Genomic DNA, 26,819 nt, shown 5'->3' with positions numbered 1-26,819 from the left:
TCTAGAAATGAAAAGGAGAGGACTGTGTTTATCAACTTTCAAAATACTACTTTACTACTTTGAGAAGATGTGAATGCTTTTAAATAATTCCAAATTCACTTGTATATTCCCTAAACTCTTAATCCTTTACATACAAATCAAACCAAAAATGCTGCTGCATTTCACTCTCATTAGAAGAATCTCATTTTCACATGGACCCAACTGTTACAGGGACACAAGCTCCACCATGTCCTATGGCTGTTTCAGGAAGGCAAGGAGACAGCGTTTATAGCAGATGCTGTAGTGGAGTTGGTCCTTGTGCCCACCCAGAACTTCAAGAGCTTGATGATCCACACTGGTTGTGTGGTTGTCACTGAGATATGGCAACATAACTGAGAGGTGCAACTGCATTTGTGTTGGCCTCATGTTGCCCCATCATGAGATGCCCCATCTGCAGCATCAAGTGAATGTTATTGTTCTTTTAGACTGGTCAGTATGGAAATATAAGTAACTTCTTCATTATTTTTCGTGAAAGTGACAGTTGCAATGGGCCAGACCACTGCTTTTTTACAGCTGATTCAAACAAATAGTAGTTGCTATTAGCTACTGAATGGCCAAACTAGATTTAGTCAGAATTATAAAGTTTCCATAGCTTCAAAGTTTTATTGGCAGTCTTAGTAGCTCACGGTATTTCTTTTCCTCTCTTCCCACCACATAAACATGAAGCTAAATTTATTTCTGGCTACTTTCAAGAGGTATTCTAGTTTGCAGCCAGGGTTTATTTAAGGAAAAGGAGAGGCAAATTTGCCTCAGAGGACTTGCATGAAATCTCTTTGTTTCTGTCTTTTCTGTCAAGCTTCTCCCTAAGTCTTTGAGCACCATGACAAGGTCAGAAGTCAACCTGGAATATATCAAGTCATGGAAGAACATTACTGAATATTTAAAAATATCTGCTTTAGCTCCTGATTTGCTTGTATTTTTAAACTCTTTTTTTAAAGTCTTGCAGTGTTATCATCACATAAAATATAAAGGCTGCTGCCTCTTCAGACTCTGAGGTGTGGACATACCTGAAAGAGTTTTTCTCAATCATTATGAGACTGTTGAGCTGAGGAGCAGACTTCTATTTCAGAGACAGAAATAAGTATTACTGGTTTCAATACCATATGTATTTCATTAGAAGTAAGTAATACCACACAGTGTAGTCTCATTGTGTTGCAAAATAAGAGAACACTATGGTTATACTTTTCAGATTCCAGGTTAAAATTGTTAGGTGTTTCAGGTTTTTCCCTCAGCCTAACACCCATGTAGAAAGTAATGTTTCTGTGCTTTTGACTACTGTTGATCATATTTGGATGTATCAATGCATTTCTGAATCTACAATCCCTTAAATAATCCTGTTTGCTAAATGTGGGGTGTTCTGAGGGCATAGTTGTGTAATGTAGCATGAATGATTTGTGTTTGAGAGATGTAAAATTATAAGATTACAAATTATTACAAGGAGTAATGAATACAAATTGAAAGAGGGGAAAATCAGGTTAGATAGTAGGAAGAAATTCTTTGCTGTGAGGGTGATGAGATACTGGAGCAGGTTGCCCAGGAAGGATGTGTTTAAGACCAGGCTGGATGGAGCTCTGAGCAACCCTAGTCTAGTGAGAGGTGTCTCTGCCCATCACACAAGGTGTGGAGGACTAGATGTTCTTTAAGCTCCATTATATGAATCTATTATTTGAATGAACTTATAAATGTAGCTTTTGTTTGGTTATCTTTACACAGAAATAATACAGAGTTATATTCATGTTCAGTAGAACATATCCATGCTCAACATATTCATATTCAGTGGTGGCTTGAAAGGACTATAGAGAGGAATGGCCACGTCTAAAGAACCTGCTCTGAATTTGTGATCTGTGCAATCATAGCTCACATATACAGCTCAGAAGTAACAGGATGGGCAGTTGAGCCTGAACTAACAGAAAACAGGGACTTTGTTTCACATCTTCTGGAGTGATTTGGTTGCTAAATTAATACCTACTTATCTGGCTGCTGACTCATACGAGAAGTCATCCAAAAAGAGATGCTTTTGAGCCTAATTTCAGCAAGTTAATGTGGCCTAACTGTAATTGTGCTTTTTATTTCTGCGGAACATGCTGCTGCAACAAAAGGGAGCTAAAATGTGGTACTCAGTGAGCCAGAGTACCAAAGTTGGAGTTAAAACACCGTGCTAAGTAAGATTCATGATACTTTAAAAAATCATGGAAACACCAAATGGTTTGGGTTGGAGGAGACAATTAAATGTCATCTAGTACACCCTTCTGCCATGGAAGGGACATCTTCAACTAGATAAAGAGTGTCTGTGCTTCCTACACTTGCATTTATCTATTTGCTGCAAACTTGTGTCTTAATGGGCTTAATGAATTTACATTACTGATTTGTTAAGCCACAAAAATGTCAGATCAAGCCAAGCCAGAGCAGAGAGGTTTTAATTTCCACTAGGGTCCAGATTTAGTTTTAAACTTTAAATTAGGGCTGAGGCTTTGCCCAAACTGTCAATACTGTGCACCAGATTATGCTTGTGGAAGGAAGATCCCCTGGGGGCAGGTTGTGCACGGCTGTGGCAGCTCTCCTGTAAACAGGCTCCCGAGAGCAGAAACCCTTCCTTCACTTCATCATAGTAATGCAGTGCAAAAAAAGGATCTGACTGTATGTTTCCATTGCACAGAAGGTTTCTGTGGCTCCTTGTTGTCTTAGAAATAAAATAGTTTTACTGTGACATAAAGCAACACTATAATTTCTTTTGAGCAGATGTTGGGATTATTGTGGTTTATTTTTCTGAGAAGGAAGCTTTTGTTACCTTCAGGTGTTATGAAGGCTGATACAACTTGACATGGAAGAGAAATCCATAGCCATGGAAGCAGTAGTCTATCTTTGTAGGCACAGCATGTAAAGTTGTCCTGGTGGGGCCATTCTTACATAGTTCCTTTAATCATGTCTGTGTTTTGGTCTGGCCACAAACACTGCATTTACAGTCATGGCCACATGAATGATCTGAAAGATGATGTGATTGTCATGGGATTAAATGACTCACTGAGATTTGCAGTTACTAAATCCTGGATCTCGTGCTTGCAAATAAAGTTATTTCTCTGAAAATACAAGTTAAAAGCATACAGGATATGACATTTTACCTAATTGCACAAATTTACTTAGCTGTGTTAATTGGAAATCAGGAACTCTTAGGGATCACACTGGAAACTGCTATAGCATGCCTCTGTGAAAACAGTGTCCAGTCCTGTCTTGTTGAACATGTTTTTGTGTTAGTAATATTACCTACACCAAGTCAATGTTCTCTTTCCTTGATAAAAGGAAAACTTCCAGGAAGGCATAGGTTAAAAAGATACCTGGATATCTTGATTACTGGGTAATAAGCAGAGGAAGTCATTTTAGTTCTTGCCACTTCCAAGAAGTATTTTTTAATAATGAATATATTCTCTGAATTTTCAGACATTAGGTAATAGTATCTTTTCCTGTTTGTTTTGGGGGGGTTAAACTGTAATTTACAGGGAGATGCCAGTTTCTACTCAAACTTTATTTTTTTATTTCTAGGAGTGCAGCTAGTTTCATCTTACAGTACTTCCTGAGCTGTGTGTTAAATTTTTGTTTTAAAGAGAAAGCTGTGAAGAACATGAGAGCAGGGAGTGGGGGTCAGGAGTGTGTATGTGTGTGTGATTGTATTGCTTTGCATCCACAGATAGCAGTTTTCGAGTTTAAATGAAACACCAATCAGGAGAACTTTGGTGTCTAGAAACAGCGAGCAATTCCACTCAGGATGGCAATTATGGTAAGGGTACTTGGGCATTCCTCATGGCTGTTTTTCTCAAAGTGATGGAAACATCTAGTTCTTTTTTCTTGAAAAAAGAGTGCTAACAATGCACTAGCCACACCATGAATTTTTGTATAAGAACAAAGCATCTCTTTGTATCCTGCTAGTAGACTGTTCGTTTGTGGGTTATCTCGGGATACCTGCCCTCAAGTGTATAGCAAAGTGGCAAGCAAAAAGGAAGAGATGTGACCCTCTGAACTGAGTTATTAATCTATTTAGACATCCCTCGATCAGTGATTTTGACTATCTTAATTAATTGTTTAAATTTGGATGTCAGTATTTACCTTCCATTTTGAAAGGAATAGTGAAAGTCCTAGAACTAGGAAATTTAACAGAGTCATGTGTCTTGATTTTCTAGTTGTCTTGAAGGAATCCTCCATGTAATTATGGAAGGGAAGAAGGGCCTTTATTAAATAACTGTTTTGAAAGTCTCTGAAAAACATTGTGGGACTTCAGTTTGTGCCTCATAGATTATCTGTTTCGACATTTTTGGTCATAGTTTCTGTTCTGTCTGTTGTTACTCACAAAATAAAGTCTATGCACAAGAGGAATTACCAACTACTACTTTTAAAATTAAAAGTAGTCCTGGATTGCAACTTCATAGAATCATAATAGCAATAATCATGTATTAATTATTAGTGTATTTATTGTCACTGCTATTAAATGTAGAACTTGAAAGCAGACAATAGTGGGAAAACACATCAGACTTCTCAGTGTTGGGGTGTATTAATGGCAGAGTCTCATCGATGTGGGGAATACACCAGATATTTTCTCACAAATGGTAATTTGGCACACATGAGGATCTGAATTCTTCCAGTTTTCAGTTTCTGGGCAATCTACACAAGTCTAAAAACTGAATGTAATTGGATAACAATGTAATAGTAGAAATTCCTTGTGTAATTCCTAAGCTAAGGCAAACGAATTTTCAGCATACCCTAACTGTGTAGCAAATGTGGCTGTAGAGCTAGGAATTGTAGTTGTGAGCTACTGGATACTTTATGTTTCTGTAGGAACACTGTTCAGGAACAGCTAAATTAATTTAAGCTTCCTGAGTGGAAACAAAATCATGCACAAATCTGATTAGTAGGAGCCTGCAATGAGAGTTCCTATTGCAAATGTCTGTTGCAAATAGATGTTTATCTTAAATTGCTGCTTCAAAGAGAGATTTTTTAAAAAATGGTTTTTGTCTCCTTGAATAGCATCATACTGAGAAAGATGCAGTCTGAAGGATTCTGTCCAGGGAGCAGATGCATCATGGACAGGAGTGGTGCCGACTGCTATCTGGTACACTCATCCATAAGGACCACCTACAGGGAGGGAGGGTGTAATTCAATTTCCACACTCATTCAATCCCATGTCTTTCAGTTTTGATAGCTGTGAGGGCAGCTTTTGCCTTATGGATGGCTTTTCCATGAGGGGCAAGTAAGGCAAATAAGCTAATTTCATCTAGCTATCGTTTTGTTGGTTGCTTTTGTTTTGGTGTTGCCCTGCTTCAGAAAGAAGCTACAAATAGTTAAGCCTCTCTCTCCCATTTGATAAATCTTTTTTGGCATACAAGATCATATGCCAGAAGTACATTTATCCTTTTACAAACCTGGAAGTACATAGAATAGACACTGTGAACATATTTCCTTCAACTCAGAAGCCAAGATTGACACAGCTTACAGGGGGCTTCTCTCTCTGTCTGCATTTGCTCCTAATTCCACTCATGAATACTACAAGAAGTGGAGAAGATGCCATTTTGCCACTGCTGTACAAGTAAAAATATTGGAGATACAGCTATGTAAAGGTGTCAGGACTGGCCACAAAGTGTGTGTATAAATAAAAACCTCTAATTTTGTTCATGCAACAGCTTGTTGTAACAGTACATTACATTTTGGGTAGAGCTGAGGTGTAATTTTTAAGCCTTTCAAAGTTCCTATTTTCACAGTTTCCTTATGCAAATCTTGCTGTTTCCAGTTGCTGAAGTCAAGGCTTAGCATTTGTCTATTTACCTTCATGGCCACAAATAACTTCTCTAAAGCATTTAGAGACATCTAAAGTCAATTTACTAGAACAGGTTTTTTGGCAGATCTCCAGTGATCAAAACATATGTCAGAAAATGCTTCGATAATACATGCTTCTTATGCACTGGTTACATGCTTTCTTGGTTTAGATTCCGTAACAGCTTCCTGCTGATTTCTAAAACCTTTTCGTGTTGCAGTTGGAAAATATAACTACTGAATTTCATCACTTTATTTGCATGTAGGTTACATAATTTTTTGCTGCTCTGCACATATATATTGTTTTGAAACCTTTTTATTCCTATGTATAAAATTAGTTTGACCCATACCAGTATACTTGGTATTGCCAAATAAGAATTGACACAGTGTGCAGATGTCATCAATAATAAAATCTATGAACAAGGTGTTTGGGAGTGTGTAATGTGTTGACTTCAACCTCTGCCAGATTTGAGCAAGTCTGTTCCCTGCAGCACTATGCTTTTTGTTGTGCTCTTTAATGTATTTGTGTTTCAGCATTGCACTGAAAGTTTAAAGTTAACCAAAGAATATAAAATGTCAAAATAAATTTAAATTATCTCAGTGTGTGTATTTTAAAATAATTACTCAGAAGGTGTTGTGTGCTCCACCCTGCAATCTTTGCAGATGAGTTACACTGAAATCTGTGGGAATTTTGTCTCAACAAGTTCTGCCGCTAAAATCGAGTTTTTTACATTTGAAATGCTTAACATAGAAAGCTAGTGCAAAGCAAGGCAGTTGCAGCTCAGATTCCCTAGTTTCTAAAAACTGTGAACAAGTCTGGTGTAGATAGTCCACACAGTGCAACAAAAAATAAAGTCACTGTTAATGTTCACAACAAAAACTTTTTTGATGTTAATACTGTGAGAAATAACTTGTCACCTATTTTTTAGTATTTCTTTTTCTTTAACTTTGTTGTTAAAAGGTGGCTCTCTGATGTCCTCTTCCAAAGTTTTAGCCTGAAGTCAGTTTAGTCAAGTCTGTTCTGTCAGAATTCATCAGCTGTTGGAAGTATCCGATCAATATATTTTGTTTGAAATTCTGTATTGCTTGTTCTTAAAGTGTTTGTATGGATTTACAGTTTTCCCAGTAACAGCATAGCATTGCATGCACACCTGTCAGAAAAGTAGCGCAAAATTATATTAGTGTTTTACGTTGGTTCCTGCTAGTTTGCTCTGCAAAACACAGTTTGTTTGCAAGTCGCGATGAAGCTGCAAATGTGCAAAAAAAAAGTACTTTTTAGACATCTGAACAGTAATTTCTTGTTACTCCATTCAAGGAGTAATAAAATCTGTATTTAAAAATGTGCTGCATAGGAGTTTTTCTATGTATTTGTTAAATATGTATAATTGGGGAAATTTGATTTATAGTTAGATTCACTGCAGCATTTTTTTTTCAGAGAAGCAGTGTATTAGGAACAGCAACTAATTTCAAATACATGGCCAAGCTTTCTTACACTGAATTAAAGCGTCTGTGATGTTTACCTAATGTGTTTTTTGAAGGGTCACATTATATAATTTAATTATGAAATTGTAGGGGTAAGCTAATATAGCTGGAAAATTAGCATCAGAGTTTATGTGGAAAAATGCAGAATTTGATTTGAGCATGTAGTCTCCATGCTTTACTTTCTTTCCAATATTGTTTTCTTCTGACTTTTTATTGGGTAGTAAATGCATTTCAGTGAAGAGTACTTCTATCTGCCTTTTGTAATATGGTAAACATACCTTTGAGCATTGTTCAAATGTAAGCTAATTGTGGACTACTGAATGTTTTTGTCTAAGAAATAGAAATATGGGATTCTTTCATAGTAATTACCAAAATTTTACTTTTCTTTGTAGACACCTTTTTTTTCTTCTTATAAAAGTTTATAAATTAAAATATAGTTGAAAATTAATAACAGCCAAATATAGTGTGACAAAATCATTCTGTAGGTGTTAGGCGGCATCGTGTTCTGCCTTGAATTGTGCATTTTTCTGTATTACAGCTTTGAATTACAACTGAATTCAATTGTTTCAACCACAAACAACAAAAATTTAATTGTACTGATTCCCAGTTTCCAGGGGTCTGTCTCTCATAAATAAACAACACCCCCGAAAGCCTTTAGACAGACCTCAGGAGAGTTGCACAGAAGGAGTTTAGAACTGGCTTTTGAGAACCAAGTAGAAATATTTTCTGCACGTGAGGTGCCGCTGGCACGCGTGGCTCCTGCTGGGTGAGGCGGCTTTGTGTGCGCGCACACGGCCTCTCCACAGCTGCAGATTTCTTTCTTAATTTTGTAGCACAAGTCCTTGTTCCTATCCACTCCCTCTACAAATCCTGGTTTTCAACTCAGCGAAGTTTGTTTTCCTTTTTTTAAAAAATCTCAGCTTTATATAAAAATGTGTAAGGTACTCCCGCTTTGATGTCCTGCCAGATTTTGTGGTTTTACAACCCAGTTTCCTGGAGAGGGTTTTAAAAAAAAAATTATTACTGCTTTGGGGTTTTTTTTTTTTTTTTTTTTTTCTTCCCTATTGCTGTGTGAGTCATTTAAAAACAAAACAAAGCAAAAGCTGACTGTCTGAAGGAAACAGTGAGATGTCAAACATTAAGTAAACTTTCCAAAAACAGAGGAAAAGCCAATCACCAAAGCCAAAGGAAAACATCCCAACCAAGCAACCCAATGTCTGTATAATAAATGAATATTTAAAAAAAATACTAAAAGGAAAAATATGTTAGTGTAATGGAACTCACATTTTTCTCTTATGAATAACCTACAATGCATTCTTTAAAAGACAGACAACATTTGATTTAAACAGTAGTTGGTATAAGTGGAAAGGGGGAGAAGCATTCAACAAACAACTGGCTAAAAGCCACCTAAAAGTATTTTTTCCCATGATTTTGAGGTCTCAACAGTCTGACTCATCAGCTTCCATTCTAAGCTTTGCAATTTTACATGCCCAAAATCTAGACTAAAGTAATCAGTCTTGCTGTCTACTGCTGCAGTTTAGAGCTGTGCTGTGATATACAGTGCATGTGTGTATCACCACAGTATCATGAGTCTACAGAGCAAGCACTTACTGGTGAAACTGGAAACCTGAGCTTTAAAAAATAAATATATAAATGGCAGTACTGTATACATTGAGAGGCCTTTAAATTGGTTTCCTTACTGTGAGCAGCAAGGGTTGTTGTTTGCAGGGTTGCTACGCATAAATCAGTAATTTTCAGTGTTCAGGCCAATAAGCTCTAATTGGCTCAGCAATACAAATTTAGCCATGTAAATGCTGACAGTCACTACAGTTTGGGTTTTGTCTTTCTCCTGCTGCACCACCACCCCTCTTCCCTGCCCCTCCCTCCTCTGCCCCTGCTTTACTTTTCAAGTCAGTTCAAACTGCGTGGTCAAAGATCCCAAGGGGGACTGGAAAAAGGGAAAACAAGTTTTCCAGAGAAAAACAGTCCTAAGCACTGTATGGAACTTAGGCAGCTTTATGAAAAAAAAAATTGCTTTCTGTTAATATCACAACATGTCTTTGTTGTCACCTTCCTGTTCTTCCCCTTGAGACACATCTCAGACAGGTTCAGATCCCTATTTTGCTCCATGCAGATACATTCAGAATTAATCAGTACTGTAAACACTATGCTTCTATTGGGGCTAACTATTTTTTGACTACAAAGGGTAATACAGAAAGGCAGTATGTATTGGAAAGGCTGCTTATTTATACTGGCTTTATTAATGATACAGACCTGGTAAAATACCATTGCTGCATTTGTTTCTTCCAGCCAGACTGCCTATGAGCTGGGCTTGGTGTTATGATATCACAGAGACCAGCACTTGTCATTTACTGTAAGAATGCAAATTATATAATAGTCATAATTAACAGAAACTACAGTTGCAATAAACTATTTCCTTTCATTGCTTTTATTTGCATTAAAATTTTATTTACAATAAAAAAGGTTGTGAAATATGTGCTGTCCTTGGCAAACCTTGATGTGCTTGGTTTTTCAGTTATTAAAGTAAAAAGATGTGTTTATTGGCTATGTTTTCTAGAAGTCAGTGCACTAGCACCCGAAATTAAGAGTCCTTCTGCAAATGGACACACTCATCTTGTTAAAGTAAGAGGGTAACGTTTCTTCTTTTGGTCTTGACTTTTAAAAATGTAGATATATTAGGAGGCAGATGAAAAAGTGGTTTACTTTTACATTGTTATTGCCCCTGGAACTGTAAGATTTGTCAAAACTAGTTTTGTGTTGTGTAGTGCCAAAATTAAAATTTCTAGTTAATGTGATTATTAGATGAGAGATAATATTCCCAGAAGAGCATTGAATAAAAACGGCTACACTATGCAAAGGGAATAGGGAATGAAAGAAGTGGAATATGATCACCCACAGCAAGACGTAATTACAAGGGTGGAGCATATCCAAGACTGGTTTGTGATTGGATTTAGATTAAGAAGAAGAGCTTGTGTATTTAGTCTGGGAGAAGACAAATATTAGAGGCACCACAGCACAGCTGTAATCAGATTAAAGGACTTTGTGCTCTTGCTAAGAGTGGAACAGAAATTGCATTTGCAGTAAGTATGCTCTCGTCTTTTAGCCTTTTTAGAGTAACAGTGCATTTCTTTAGTCACGTGCTTTACCAATTCTTGGAGTAACCCAGCTGTTATGGGTTACAGCACTCATTTTGAGTATCAGTGAAAAATTCCTTTCATGTCGCCTTCTTGCCTCTATAGTCCATTTGTAGTTAGAAGTTGATAAGAAGTTGGATTTATCATTAATGACTTGTTTCAGGTGTGTTTATAAAAGAATGTCACTGTTTGTTGCAGAGTTCAATCACAGTATTAAAACTCAGCTAAGAGTGTTTTACCTGTCAGTGCCACACTGAGCATTCACAGCACAGCTGGTATCTGTTCGGTGCCTTAGGGGTATATGAAATAGCGACTTCTTTAGGAAAAGGTTACAGGGGGAAAAATATTTATAATACTCATGTAATCAGCTATGCCTGTTTGGATTTTTTTCAAAGCAAATTTTGTTTTAGTGGTGAAATCTGTGACAGTTTAACATGCTTTTTGTTCTTTAAAATGCATCTTTCTGGAATTTATGCAGAGATAATTGACAAAATAAAGACAGATACAGTGATTCATAGTTAAGCTGATTGTGGGCAGCAGTTTGCCCTTGTAACAATCAATGGTGAAATAACCATGAAGAGAAACATATTTTGGTGTACTGTGCCTACTTTGCCAAGGCCTCCACAGTGTATGCACTCTGGCTGGGAGGTGTTTAATTTGCAGAGGTGCTGAGTGTGCCTGGTTCCCAGCTTTCTGGGACTTACAGGTATGTATCCATCTGAAAGTCGGTGCTGAAAAAGCTTCCCAGGCTGGAGTCAGTGGTGGACAGAAACTGCAGCATGTTGTTGGAGCTGAGATGTCTGTGTTTGAAAATGCCAGGGTAGCAAAAAGCATTAAATTTCCAATAATAAGTTGTTTATTTTAGTGTATTTTCAGGCTGGGCTGACTAAAATTTTATACAAATTAATGACTTCTTTAGATTCTGCTGAGAATAAGCTGCTTTTAACATAAATTTGTCTGAAGTCTGTATAATATGTTTTGAGCTAGTTTGAAAAAGCAGTAACTGTACTATCACTGCAAAATTCTACAGGTTTTTTTGTAGTTCATTTATTGAGCCCTCTAATGTGATTGTGAAAGGCACATTTAAGAGGGCCAAATGCATAAACTAGTGAGAAAGAATAGGCTGCTTGTTTCTGTGGAGGTACTCATGCACATCAAGTTAATTACACCTGAGTGTTTGCAGCATTGTGCACATAAGTTGTGATTGTCATGGGATGTTGTTCGTGTAGGTGATGATGTAGCTGGGATTTTGAGGCATATTCAGGGAATTATGTTAAAGCATAAGGGAAAAAACCACACAGCAAGCTAAATCTCTACTGCCTAATTTGAAAGAAAATGGAAAAGTGCTATTGGTTTGGGGTTTTTTTAAGACAGAACTATGAAGGGTTAATTTTGCCAGTGGAAAGTATTCCTTAATCATAGCTGTTTGCTCTATGTTACCATACCATACCATACCTTTCCTGATTTCAAAGACCTGCAGACTCAAAGCAGAGTAATCAACTGTCAAGTTTACCTTTGTTAAAAATAGGAATTCAGTGATGTTTGTCTTGAATCAGTAAGACACCTTGGAAATTTTATCTGGAAAAATAATAATAAAAATAGTATTTTTACAAACTTTTATAAACTGAGAACTTTAATGTCAAGTTTCTCGCTGGAGGGAAATTTTTATAGTGAAGTTGTAAACACCTGAAAATTGCAATTTATAATGGAAACTTAAGGTCCATTTTTGCTGCAGCAGCACACATGTTTCTAAAATGAGACTGACTTAGCTAGAAGAAAAAAGCTGATAGAGTAGGCGCTTACCTTTGCTTCTTAAGAACAAGACCCATACTAAACAGACATTTTGCTTGTACAGTGGATAGGTTGCCTTTCAGTATTCAAAAGCATTCATTACTTGCCTTAAATTACGTTGAAATGATTGTTATCCAGCCATTTCTTAAATTAGTAGTGGGATTGCACTGTTTAAAACTTTTACGTGAACAACTTGGTGCTGTCATTGTGTGTAGCACTGCAGGTTCTTGCTAAAGCTAACTTTCATTCGACTGTAGATAAGATTATGAATTACTGTTGAAGTACTGCACTTAGTGGTTATCCAGCCATTTGGACTATAAATAATAACCCGCTGCGTACAGTCGGCCCACTGCTCCCTGCCATTATCTGCTTGATTATTTTCACATTTCTATGTAAATTCAGTGATGAAGTGCTGGTCTTATTATCCCTCCTAGAAAAAATAATCCTTGGAAGCTAATGGGAGCTCTCCTTCCATAAGAAGTATGTAATGAGCCCACACGTCAGCAAATTTTCTAGGCATCCTTCTTGGCAGTCAATAGTCTTTCTTCCCCCTCATTTCCTGAGGTAGAAGAGGTAAAAGTGAAATAGCATGCAGCCTTGGAAATAAGTAAGTGAATGCTGTTTGGTGGGGGATAGGCTGCCCCGCTGTCAGTAGCAGTGATTGTCTCGGATCTGCCTGTTTACCAGGAAGTCCTGCTGTAGCCCATGCTGGTTTCTCCAGGTCCATATACAAGGCTTAAGTAGGGCATAAAATATCCATATGGGAGTGAAACCCAAAAATGCATAGGGCAGGATATGGAGTGCTCTCTGCTTAACACGTTTTAGGTCTTCTGCTAAGGGGAAAAGTAATATTGAAAGGAATGGCAGTAAACGGAATGGTTTCTCTGTGCATTTATAGAATAAAAATTAACAACTTTAGTCTGGGGGGTTTGGTTAAGGATTTATTTTAATTTTTCCGCAACAGCTGCTTTTACCATTGCTTTCTTGGTCATTTGTAAAGCATTGGAAATGTTCAAGTATCTTTAAAAATGAAGGTTGTAATAAATTATTGATGGAAAATATGGTAGAAAATCTCTATTTGAAAATGCAGAACCTAGGACACTCTTTGATTTCAACATGAAAACTTGTCTTTGTGCCTGCTTGTGGAAATCAAGTTTCAGGTACCTCTATTTTATGTTAAATGATTCCTAGTACTCTGTAATGTGGCGTATAAACCTCATGGATGGATGGCGTGAAATCAAGTTATTTTAAGCACTTCGCTCCATCTTCCTTGCAGATGCATAAAAACCAGCCAAACAACCAAATGAACAAACAAAAAATCTTAAAACACCACCACCACTGTTTGGAGACAGGTAAAAAAAATTGTTGAATTATTACGTGAGCGTATCTTTATATACTTACATGCAAATACCAGTATTACAAATGAGCATAAAAAGTTGCATGAAATTAATATGTTTAAAGCCTCTAGTTTTACCTCTTCTGTGAGGTAGAGAAGATTGATTGGTAGCTTGAAAATTCAAAAAAGCACTGTTTACTCAACCATGTTTTTAACCAGATGTTGTCATTGTTTACTTCAGTATCCTTCAGATGCTGATCAGCACAATGAGACTGAATTTATAAGGGGGTTTATGCCTTAAATGTCGTATTTGTATTCTTACACCTGTATCAGCTTAGTAGTTACTTAGTATGTCTAAAATATTTTTTCTGTTCTGCCATGTTTTCACAAAAACAACACACATTTCTATAATCACAAAACATACTAATTTTGGGGATTTTTTTAAAAGAGAGCTGTTCGGACGCTAGTGTTTTGATGCAACTCTGTTAAATTGTATAGAGTTCCCACACAAAGCTGTATTTATGAATCAAAAACAAAATCGATGGTCAAGATCGAAAAGTCATTATTAATGTTGTGTCAATATGAGAAACTACTGGTTAGTACATGAGATGAAAAACTCCTGATTGCTTTTAATGATTCACCTATCATTCTAGACATTACAGAAAGTCTCATCTGAAAAATATGAGCAAAGTGTTGCACTTACCACATTTTAAACTCATTTTATCTGATAATTACTTCTGAAAACATTAGTATTTCAGCTAAATTTTTGGGTTTGGTTAGCTTGGTTTTTTTTTTTAAGAAGTTATGTTCCTGCACGTGCTAATGGTATGCAAATGCTGCCTCGAGCCACTAAATTTCTTGCAGTCCTTCAAGCTAAAAAATCCATAAGTCAAATTGCAGTTTGGAGAAGTTCATGTCTAGCAAGTTTGGGCTTGAATTATTTTTATACTTAGTTTTAATGCTTCTGTATAGGAGAAATATAGATTTTGAAATACAGATTTTGAAAGAGAAAATTTGGCAGTGACATCCTTGCTAGAAACTATAGTATCTTTTAAAATAGCACTGGGCATAATAATAATGTTGTGCAACACTTGTTCTCAGATCTTTTAAGGGCTTGATTTTGGTGTTTTTTCAAGTGTTAACTGTCTTTCGCAACACTTTAAACTAAAACCTTATCCATATTTCTAAAATCAGGAATAAAAACTAGTGGGATACACTTGTTCTGTTCCATGTCACACCCATCACAATCGGATTTGAGCAGCCTTCACCAAAGTATTAAGCAATGAACTTTTGTCATGTATTTCATTGTCTTATCCTCTGCTCCTGGAGAGACCTGTATGCAGTGAAGCATTTTTTTTCAGAAAAGGTTTTTTTGGGAGGTAGAAGAGGTGGATTTTTTTTTTTCCCTTTTAAGTACACCTTGCTATGTATTTGTAGTAGAGCAGGCAAAACTGAAAAACTTGGCCTACATCTGGGGTGAGAGGTGGTGACACTTGTGACCAGTCTTAGGTGACGGTGAAAGTTTTGCGACGATGAAAAGATCCTCAGTGAAAGCCTTTTCAAGAAGCTGGTGTGCTTTGAGTGAAGAATTGTGCAGCAGAGGAACTGCCTGGCTGTCACCTGTGATCTGTGGGCAGCAGTCAGCAGCAGCTGCCTCAGAGTCATCAGTGTAGTCTGCAGTGGTTGATTTCATGGGTATTGTGGTGGGAAACACAACAAAAACCTTGAAAACCAGGTAACCATATGGTAACCTGTGTTGCTGGTCATGGGGCAGTGTTCAGTACCAGTTTTCTTCTAAAGTGCCAAAGGCTTCCTTTTGGGATGATGAGGCAGTTGGGCTGAGAAGTGACAGCAGCTGTGGAACTAGATGACTTTCCACCACAGCGAAAGAGTTCTTTAGACAACTGGATAGTTTTAGTCATGGCCATTGTGAGACCTTAGTTAAAAGAAGAATTCTAGAAGCTGATGGCAGTGGATTGGCATCTCTGCATCTTTGATCAATGGGGACAGTTTCATGACTGTAAATTCTACATACTGCTTTTCTAGGTTTTCAGCAGCACCTATTCTTAGGTTTAGACTGTTAGAACTAGATGTGTTTTAAGGTTGTCTGTGATTAAGACTTTCTTGGCGGTATGTGTGTGTTTATGAAACTGGAGTTCGCTCAGTCTGGTCAATTGTATTCTGAACAAATGAAAAAAACCCCAAGACCAACACCCAAAACAACAACCAACCAGCAAACAACAAAATGACTCTAAAAGAAAAAGGGATCAAATGGATGTGGTGTATTGAAAAAATGTTGTGAGTATGCACAGGCTGTGTTGGACACACAGTCCACCAGAGCCAGATTGCAGATCTGAAGAAAATATGGCTCTGAAAATGCAGTTTATCTACAAATGTTAAGAGACACGTGACATCATTAAATATGAAAGCCCTCATTACCTGTTGTTCTGAAATGAAAAAAAGTAGAAAAGAAAATCAGTTCTTGTGGATTCCAGTGGTAAAGGGTTAAGAGATGGAAGTGCAGGTTCCCATCTGTGATTTAATGCTTTCGTCCTGGAAGGCTTGTGACATTGTTAGTGCTTTATGATGAATCTCAGACAGCCCTCCTTGAAGTGGCAGTGTATCCTGCAGCTCCAGCATGAGCTGAGTGGAACTGATAAAACTTCCTTCAGCACAGCCATGCTAGTGAAAGCTTTGAAGACCAAGAAAAGTTATTTTCTCTCTCCTTCTTTAGGTTCTTTCTCTGAATTCCAGCTGTTTGGGACATCTAGTAGGTAATAGATGCTTGTGCTTGATTTACCACAAAAGAATGTGTTTTGATGAACAAGCTGAGATTTCCCCAAGAGCTGACCACACGATAAGAGAGTTGGAAAACCTGTAGTGAATTCCTTGAAGATGACAATCCTGTCTGAACTCTGGGCATTGACTGAGTCTTGCTTTGGTAGGTATAGGCAGAACAAATTTCTGTGCCAGGAGTGGCCAAATGTGTACCAAGCTTTCAAGGAAAAGGATTATACTTCTTCAAGCTCTCCCTTGCTAAGTTCTATTGTAAAAATATTTCATACTGAAGAGGTATCTTAACTTCCTGGGTTAGTTTCCAGAGATAGGATTTTTCATTTTCAGTACTGGGTGGTGAGGGTACTTGCCCAGTAATTTGCTAGAAAAATTAGTTAATTTTCTTAGGCTCTCAGGTTTTGGTCTTTTTTCTTCTAGAGTAGAAGTAAAGGAAGAGTAAAGGAAATCTGTTTGGGTGCTGAGGGTGTTCTCACTGATGGTTGTGGCTCATATTCCGTCATTATGCTTCTTCAGCTCTTCATTTTTCAGTGTCTGCTGTAGTTTGTCACTTCCTTTTAATGTCTCAGGGACCATTGATAGCCGGCTGGTTTCAGAGGATCTAGATGTTGGTAATTTAAGGTGAGATGGTTTATACTGCCACTGATCAGCTTAAGCACGTGATTTGGAGCAGTTGAGACCTACACTGTTTTGGGTGGACAGATTAGGAGGCACATACTTGCACTTCAGCATCTGCTACAATGTGTGTATGAAATCTTTCCACCAATTGCTAAGACTTGGTGGTCTTTTCTGTGAATCCTCTAATAGGTAATAGAGAATCTGAAAAATAAAACAAATTGTCTTCTTGGCTCTTTTCTTTGCAGTTAGATGAATAGCTCACTGAAGTGCCTCTGCTGGGTGTGCTGTTAGATGAGAAAAGCTGCTTACAGCTGGTGAGCACTAATCACAGGGCTGATATTCTGATAATTCATCTGCACTGCTGGGGACTCCTGAGATCGAGTGAAGGGATGACTGAAGATCTTGCTGTTGCCAGCATCAGCTTTGGTTTGTGTCACAGTAATGCTGTCTGTGAAGTGTGTCTTGAGATGTGGAATTTGGCTTTCTGTGTCCATTTTCTCTTGGTGTGTGGCCATTTCATCTGAAAGAAGGAGCAGCACATCCTGGAAGCATGATAGTAACTGGCAGAGCTAGTAATCTGCATAGAATAGAGAATGTGTAGCCTATTATGTTTGAAAGGGAATTATTATGCTTGAGGGTAAAGTTACAGTGAAATATTTCTTTGAGGAAGCTAAGGTTGAGAAAAGCACTGCATAACATGACTGAACCTGTACTGGAAGCCACCCCTTTTTCATTTTGCTGGCTCAGCAATATGTTAGATCATAAAGGTTTAATCATTTTTGACATTTCAGTGCATATATGTTAGGTTGTAGATGTTGAATTTCTTTGTAAGTGGATCTTCTCTCCATTAAGTAAATTATGGGAAAATATTTCGTATTAAAGCCTGAGAAAAAGTTCCAGTTTATGGACTGGTAGCAATGGCTGGCCTTTAAAAAATATTACCGGTAATGTGTAACCAGAATATCAGACACAGAACATAAAACAGAAATCTGTGTCCTTCATTCAGCACTGTTTCCATATTTGTGGCCAGAATAAACCAAACCTTTGTGTTTTAGTAGGTAACAGCCTTAAAATTATTCCTGACAGAGCTTATCTGCTTTCAAAGAACAGCCTTAATTTTGATATTATAAGGAGGAAAGTAAGTGGGAACAAAATGCCAGTGCAATTGTTTATTAAATAAATTGGTCTGTGTCATTTTTATGTTCTACTAGTAAGAAGTAGGTGATGCCAGATATAAATGTCCCAGAAAAAGCATTTTGAAGTATAGCTCAAGTGAAATGCTGATGAACTTGTTGGAATTATTGCTTTTTGAAGCAGAGTTCACAGAAATATATTTTTCATTATAATTACCAGGTGCAATCCCTGGTTTGTGTTTTTAAAATGGTTGCGTTCAAAAATGAATTGCTGAGCATAGAAAGAGCCAACTGAACAGATACAGAAAAACCACACAGAGTGGGAAGAGATGTCATACAAGTGCAGTTCATAAGTAGACGAGAATGTGTTACGGACGGAGATATTTTGCTTTTAAATATAGTGAGGACTAGTTATCTTTCATAAACATTGAAAGAGGAGCTGACTTTTCATCAAGAGAGAAGCCAAATAAACTGGCCTAAATGAAGTTGAGCAGAACTGTCTTTTTCACTACTTGCTTGTGAAATTTTGTCAGCCTGTGGCAAAGATGGGGTTTATTTTGCAAACCGGTTCAAAGCGTATGTCAGCTGCAGAATACTTCTTCCCCCTGCATATTAATCAAACAGGAGACTAGTTCTTTCAGAGTTAAACTTTTCTCACTAGAATATTGCACTACCCTAGTTAACAACTCTTAAGTGTGGACATTTTTTATTGAATTCATATGTTACTTGATATGAATACATTTTAGCCCTTGAAGTGGGGTGGGGGGAACATGCCTTGTTTTCATTTAAAAGAAGTCACTGTGCTGATCAGCATCTGAAGAATATTGAAGTAAACAATGACAATATCTGGTTAAAAACATGGTTGAGTAAACAGTGCTTTTTTGAATTTTCAAGCGACCAGTTTTCCTAACAGTTTGAGGAATAAGGGGATGTGTTCTACAAAAGGTTTTATTTAGTTGCAGCCTGCAGAAAAAAACATTCAAGGAAGTGGGGGAGAGTTTATAAAATGAAATTCATTCAGGGATTTTTTGACCATGTGAAGTAAAAGTGCAGAGATGGCCTGGACCTATGAATCCTGTCTCCTCGACTAGTAGCATTGCTTTCTTGACTGCAGTTTATGAGGAGATTGAACAGGCTGCACAAGGTTGAGTCAGTCTCTCTGGAGGTATTTAAAAAACATGTAGACTTGGTGTTTAGAGACATAGTTTAATGGTCAATGTGGCACTGCTGGGTTAGTGGTTGTACTCAGTGATATTAGAGGTCTTTTCCAACCTAAATGACTCTTAAGATCAATTTTTTTCTGAAGGGAACCATTCACAAGTGAACTATGGAGTGGGGGTTTTCTCTTTCTTTCCTAAGAGGGGAGTGGGAAGGAATTTGGTTTGACTTGGGAAAACTTTGTAAATATATAAATGAAAATACATTTTCTGGTTCTGGGGATAGGACACAAGATTATTGTCCACCAAGTACAGGAGAAATATACTGTGCCTTAAAAACTTTAAACATTTCTGTGTAATTTTCAAAGGTCAAATTGCTTTAATTCTCTATAAGGCCTTGTTTTTCTTGTATTTCAGCCAGCATTTTCCAGTGCACAGTAGTGATTTTTTTTTTCCTTTTCCCCCCTGTTTTTTGCTCAGTGTAAACAGTTCCTTGCTGTGGTTACACAGACAAATATAGCAGAGAACCCTTTTCTCAGAGAAGATTCTCCCTGTGCATTTTTTAACCATTTTTGGGAAGAATTGATCTATTTGTGCATGCAAGAGAGGGAGGCAGTAGCTGTAAATTGAAGTGACATCATATATATTACTCCCATTGATCCACTTTTAGACTAGAGCCAGGATAAAAGGAAATGGCATCAGGGAGGAAGTATGCTCATTTAGGCACAGATCCCAGTGTGATAATGGAGTAATAATAGAAATCACGCCACTGTCAATCGGTTGCTGCATTAGTCTGAGGCAGATTTCCCCTCCAAGGAGGCTTTCAATGACTTCATTCAAGTGCAGGCAGGAGCAAATGGGATATACAAAATACCAGCTGTACAACTTCAGTGATTTGTGTCCTGGCAGAGGGGTGCAGTGCAAGTGCTGGTGCTGTGGATCAACTCAAGTAGATGTATCTGTGTCACATTTCATGGCTGAAAGGTCAGTAGTCAAATGTTTCAGTGGCAATTTTTTTTCTAGTGTAAAGGCGAATCTGGCATTTATTGCATTTGTTAATGTAGGAATTGATAAATACGCTCTTTCGTGTGGGTGGTCTTCTGGGATGTGAGATTGATGACCTCTATGGCTGCTATACCAGATCTCTGAAGAGGAAAGATTTGTTTTCTTTGTGCTTTTTACACATTAGGGACTGTACTTTGAAAATTCATAGTTTTGTTCAAAGATTATTTGTAGAAAACCTACTAAATTATTAAGATACTCTTGTAACACAGTATAATGGCTTAAGTGTTTTGTGTACCAATATGAATAAAATACAAAGTATGCTTTTCTTACTTCCAATAGATTTAGTATACAGTGAATATCAGTTATATTTTCAATTTGTTTATGTTTTCTTTATTTCATTCATCTTTCATTTTTCAAACACAGAGCCAGTTTTGATATTCCCTATCATTTACAGTTTGTTTTAAGGGTAATAGTCTCTTTACTCAAACTTTAAAGCCGCCACGTCAGGTAACTTAGGGGAAGCAGGGAACAAATTGTTGTTTAGTGGCAGGACAGTGAACTCTTTCAGAAAGCTGAAGAGTTGGAGGAGAGGTCTTACAGTCTTAAGGGCAAGATAATATATACAGAACTGGGATACAGCTTTATAGAGGGGATGGTGTTGAATTACATGGGACATGACAGAAGACCTCTAGTGGGCTTGATCACAACATATTCATTTATATCTTCTTTGCAGTGTCCATAGTCACAGCTGGGGGAGGGCCAGCCCTGAGAAAAATAGTATAATTTCCATACAGCAGGCATAGTTTGAGATAGGAACTATCTACTTTACAGTATAAATAGATGCTGTTGCAGCAATTATTGACGTAATGAAAACTATTTATTGATCCTCACCACATTTCCTGATTGAAGCAATCTGCTTTCATAATTGCATATATTTGAACATTTAGATTCTCTATTCTAGTTCTGAGTATGAGGGGGTTATTTTTTATTTATTTTATTTTAGTTCATTTTATTTTATGGATAGCACTGAAATTTTGCATTTAGGGTGTTATAGTTGTTTTCTGAATGTTTTCTGCCTGAAGACAGCATGAGAATGTGACGATTATCCTGCTGTAACTTGGTGTATCTGTGTTGTGTACTTTTCTGTGGGTGTTAGATATTCAATATGCATTCACAGACTGTGAGTTGTTGTAAAGGAAAGTGGTTGTTATACAGTGACTGAAAAGAAATTTGCATTTAGGTCTCTACAGTATTTATGTTTACATAGCACTTAAGGCAAGGGCCTCTGTGTATTAAGCATGAGGCAAACAAATTGAAAATTAACAACATGCACCCCAAACAATTCTCCTGGTATGAAAGATGGAAAGTAACAGGTGGGCAGGACAAATAAGAATGGTGGTGGGAAAACAAAAATCAATGAGAGTGGGGTTTCTGAGAGAAAATTAAAGTGCAATTTTTGAAGCTTATTTATTACCATTAAAAGACTGCTTTCGTGAGAATGATACTCGTTTTGTTGTATGGGGGGAAAAGAAAATGTCTGCACCCCTAAATGAATTTTGTAGCAGCTGGTGTCATGAAAGTCTTGTTGCAATTTTCTGTCTCTTGGCCTAAGTTAGGGTTTTTAAGCAGAGTCTCTTTTATTGAAAGGAAAGGGTAAAAGTGTAGATGGGAATGTTCCTCCTTTTGTGTTAGAAACAAGTTGGAGAACAAACTGTAATAGCTGTGCCCACGAGTGCCTCTGCGGGCAGAGGTCTGCCAGCCAGCGTTCCCCTGCCAGCGCCCCGCCCTCTCTGCCAGTGTTCACTAGCCCCTGCCTTGGTCTGTAATTAATCCACGAGCTAGAAACTGGTATGTAAGGTGTCACCTTGGGCAGCTGAAATGTGGGAAAATAGCAGAAGCCATGGTCTTATTCATAGAGTCATAGAAGATGCTGGGTTTGAAGGGGCTCACAAGGATCATCGAGTCCCATGCCTGGCCTTGTACAAGACACTTCAGTAATCACACCATATGCCTGACAGCATTGACCAAACACTTAGCGAATGCTTGGTTTTGTTTATTTGTTTGTTTTATTGGGGTTTTGTTTGTTTGTTTTACTGACTCTCAGAGTTTAACCTTCTGAAAAAACTTCAGCCATGATGCAGCACTAGACAGACATAAATTAAGGGCATGGCTGCTGCTCTGCTGTTGCTCTTTTGTTGGCTTCAGTGAGATTCTGTGATGCTACCTTAAACAATAGCTTTCTGTGGGTGAATCTGTGTAGCAATTATACTGCAGATATATTATAAAATACTCAGCTGTTCTGTACCTACGTATTCAAGCAACTGTTCTATAGCTTCTGCAAATTAAGTATTGTTCTTCTGTCTTTCAGTTAGCAGTGAAAACAGTCTAGATCAGAAGTTACCTTTCTTTGTGTGGTGTTCTGCAACATTTTGTATTTTATTAGTGTTCAGAATTAATTCAGTTTCCAAGTAGAGTCACTTCCCAGAAGCTTTCCCTGTTTTATTTTTTAACTTGTCTTACCAACCCCCTGGCAGCTGCTGTTGGACTCCCTAATAAGCATTTAAGCTGCCATTTTAGTAGTTGTCTAAATGCAAAGAAACCAAAACATTATAGATAGAGATGCTCTTTCCTCTTTATTCTGATTTAGGTTCTAGTCTAAAAGGGAAGAAAATGGCATGTTGCTAAATTAGTCATTAATGTAGATATTTTACAGATTAAGACTGATCAGAAGATCCTGGGTATTTTCATGGACATACTGTGTGAGATCAGGAGTCCAGTCTTGTTCAGTCCACATAAACAGCCCTGGCTGTGGGATATGTTGTTGGAAGAGGCATTTCCTATAGCTGACTTCATTTCATCTTTGCTTAGTGCATCGACGTGGCAAAGCAGACATGGGCAGGTAGAGAGGTGGGAACAGAAAAACACCAAATGTGGTGAAAGCTGGAAGTACTGTCAAAGTAGCAGGATGTCTTTTTTCATTAGTCTGTCTCAAGAACATTAGAAGTGAGCAGGTTGATTTCTTTTTGTATGCAAAAGCCTTACTGACATTCTTTTCCGTTTTCCCTTCCTCCCCTGGTGCCCTGCAGTGATGAATAGTGGGGAAAGTTTTGGGACATATAACAAACTTCTGAATGATCACCTTGGAGCCTGAATTTCTAAGAGATTTTTTTCCTGGCAGCTGGTGCAATTTCTCTCTGAGCTGTGTTTGAATTATTTATTTGTTCATCCAATAAGCCTATTAAACAGAGCACTTAAGCCCTGGCTACAACAGACTTCTTGTGCTTTCTTTTATTTTTTTTAGGTTACATTAGGTTCCAGTTCAAAATTGTAGGTTCTGGAGTCAAGAAACTGACTGAAACTACTGAATATATATCAGTGTGTAGATGCTGTACTGTATGTGCCACAAATACACCATTCATGCATATTTCCCATATAAGGATGGATGGTTTGTGACTCATTGCACTAAAATATGCCTCAGAATGTGTTTTTGCAACAATTGTTTGGTGGGTCACTTACTTGTGTTGTGTTTCTTTGGTCGCTGTAAACATATCATGCAAATGCTTGTATATCAGATAAAAACACCACTCTAAAAATTATATGTTCCTGTGTCTCATTGATTCCTCAAATTATGCTCTGTAAATTATTCTCTCTTCAAACCCAAACAAAATAGAATTACTTATTTTATACATTATATAAAAATCTTGCTTATTAAGCCATGATTATATTTCAAAAAGATAAGCATGTTTTAGATCTGACCTAACCATAGCAATGGAAATCATGGAAAATGAGTCCTAATTGTGCCCCAGCACAGTCTTTCAGAACACAGACACATAAACCCTGAGGTTTTTCAGAAACCAGCTAGAGGTCTAGGTTGTATTTAAAGCACATGCTGGAGGTACACAGGTTATCACAATCTTGTCCTCTTTGGTTTGTTTCAATTTACATTGCTCAGCCAGTAGAGATCTTCATTCACACATGGCACTTTTTCTTCTTTTAGCTTCTCCCTGACCAGCTGGTCTTACTTCTGGAGTTCCTCTTGGAGGAGAAGACATTGTGTCCTAGAATACTGCAGTGCTTAGAGAGAACATACCAGCTCCGGGAGCAAGATGCCGAGGTAAGTCACATAAAAACAAATCTCTCTAATGTATGCCACTGTGTTGTTGACTAGGAATAACAGTGTTCCACGAGGAACCAGGCTCACTGGAGTTTGTTTTTTCTCTCGTGTGAATCTGAAATTAGATGATCTTAACTCCAGTATTGTTGCGCCTTCATGTGCCATAATGACTCTATTTCTGTGTGTTTTGTGTATTGTTCAGGTGCGTTTTGTGTACTGTGGTGGTAAAGCACCCAGATGTCCAAACTATTTTACATGTACCTTAGTCAGCACATTTGTTCAAGTGTTAAATTTTTCACTACGTTTTTCTGTGTAGTGGAGCCCAGTTTGTTTTTGTTGTGATATTGTCTCCAAATGTAATCATGTCTGTTATAGTCTAGAATTATTTTTCCCCATTGTCAGCTCATATTGTTCCTCTTTGTATGCCCCAAAGTCTCACTCAGGATTTAGGAAAGTTAGCTTTCCAGAGAGACTATAGTGTTTTCTGGTTTGGAGACTTAATTTAATGTTTTTTGCAGTTGCTTCTACTAAGTGCCAGTGACATTAATAGCCCCCAAGGAAAACACTGCTTTATATGATATCATAAAGGGTAGCATCCCTCCTCCAAAGTGCTTTATATCTTTGGGAGGCAAACCAGTAAATCTTTATTACCACGTTCAGAGAGGACTCTTTTAAGTCCCTTGGTTTTCTCGAGCTGGGAGAGTTCTGAAAATTAATGCAGAAGAAGTGGTGGCTGAAAGCACCCTTGCAACCAGCCTTTGCTTCAAGTATGTAGTGTTCAGGAGGAGGTAAGAAAGCCAGAGATGAACATAAAGGAGTCTAGAGGTGTGTGTGTGTGTGTATATCTGTGTGTATGTGCGTATATATATATATATATGGATATGTATAAAACAAGGGTTAATTAGGACGTAGCATACAACTAAGCTACTGTGCAATGAAGGAATATGGTGAACTTAACATTTGGCTCCTGCTTATTTAAAAACTGCCTTGCAGAAGGTTGCTGAAAGCTAGTGTGTTTGACTTACCCTGTTATTCCTGGAACTTTGTGGCAATTATTAGAATTGACGGAGAGAGCAAAATCTGTCTTGTTACTCTTACGCTGAAGCTGCTGTGTGGATGCTTGGAAAGACTTGGAAATCCAAACCTTGATGTAAAGATTGATAGAACAGATGTTTACCTTTTTCTCAGAAAAACAAACAAACAAACAAAAAAAGAACAACATTTCAATTGCTGCTGTTTACTGCACCTTTTTACTTTTTGTTGATACAGTTTTCCAAATGCCAGATTTGCTTTTAATTAGTACTTGAACCAACATTTCTATTTATAGGTATTAGAATATATTTTAATCACATCTGAATACCAGTGAAATGTCAGTGGTTCTATTATGGGAAGAGGAATTAACAGGGACATAGATCAAAGCAATAGCTGTGCTGTTGTTGCTGTTTCATGCCTATGAATTGTAAGCACCAGGCCACAAGATTCAGTTTCTCAGGTTTTTCCTTCCTCTTCACTTTCATGCTTTCTTTTTAACTTGCAGTGTTAACATAAAAGTACACAAACAATCTACCAGAATGTTTTTGTGAAAAGCCTCCACAAACCCTCAAGATTAGGACCTCTATGAAATGAACATAGTCTCCATTTTATTTTACAAGGTGAAACCAAGGGCTTAGCAGACAACTCACTTAGAAGTACAACTAAGATAACATTACCATTAGCATTTTACCAGTCATCAGACCCCAGGGACATACAATCCTTTAAAGGGAACTAGCTTCCATGGCCTCACCTACCTGAGGAACAGACTATTTGTGCCTCATTCTCATGTATGTGCGCAGGGGATTTTTGTTGTTGTGACCCTGGGGCACAGGGAACTGCAGTCTGAGCCTGTTCTTGTCTAGACTTAATTTGTGGATACACAAATCACTTATAGTGATCCTGTTGTATTACTGGAGTTCAAATGTTCTCAGTAGCTAAACATCAGAAATGGATTAGTAAAAATAAAAACAAAAAAATCTTGCAGGCAGGCCAATAAAAAGAAAACCGTCAGCTTCAGAGGGTTTGTTCCAGGATTTTTGGAAGTGAGGATGTCAGATGTGTTCTATCCAGCAGTGGAAAGTTAAGAAATAAACTTGTTTTCTTATTTTTGAAAAGTAGCATTTACATTCACAATCATCTTCCAGTAGGGATAAGCAATGATATGGCCAATAGTGTGAGAGGGTACATACACAAAGGAGTGTGGTTTTTTATGTATTTTCACAAAGTTTGGTCTTAAAATTTGTACATAATAATTTTGAATATTATTACTTGAGGTCCATTTGTCCTGCACAAGTACAGCATGGAAAGTCCTTGTTTATATTTCTTAAGCTGTTCTGTCTGTGTGACTGAAGCATCTTTATTTTGATT

General features: G+C 37.5%; 1 protein-coding gene across 5 annotated transcripts in view; it reads left to right on the top strand.

The window, feature by feature from the left end:
* LOC121360698 (aminopeptidase O (putative)) overlaps positions 1 to 26,819 on the top strand; it is a 184,104-nt gene that overhangs the window by 135,061 nt on the left and 22,224 nt on the right. For all 5 annotated transcript variants that reach the window (XR_005956244.1, XM_041480744.1, XM_041480743.1 and 2 more), the window contains one exon: positions 24,303 to 24,419. Coding sequence is in view for 4 of the 5 variants with exons in the window: in XM_041480744.1 (XP_041336678.1) it covers positions 24,303 to 24,419 (117 nt within the window). In the remaining variant the exon portion in view is untranslated. The remainder of the gene's footprint in view (positions 1 to 24,302; positions 24,420 to 26,819) is intronic.

Source organism: Pyrgilauda ruficollis, unplaced genomic scaffold (assembly GCF_017590135.1).
Source record: "Pyrgilauda ruficollis isolate IOZ18807 unplaced genomic scaffold, ASM1759013v1 scaffold53, whole genome shotgun sequence".
Lineage (NCBI taxonomy): Eukaryota > Metazoa > Chordata > Aves > Passeriformes > Passeridae > Pyrgilauda > Pyrgilauda ruficollis.
The sequence above is the reverse complement of the archived record's forward strand: the minus strand, read 5'-3'. Positions and strand labels throughout refer to the sequence as shown.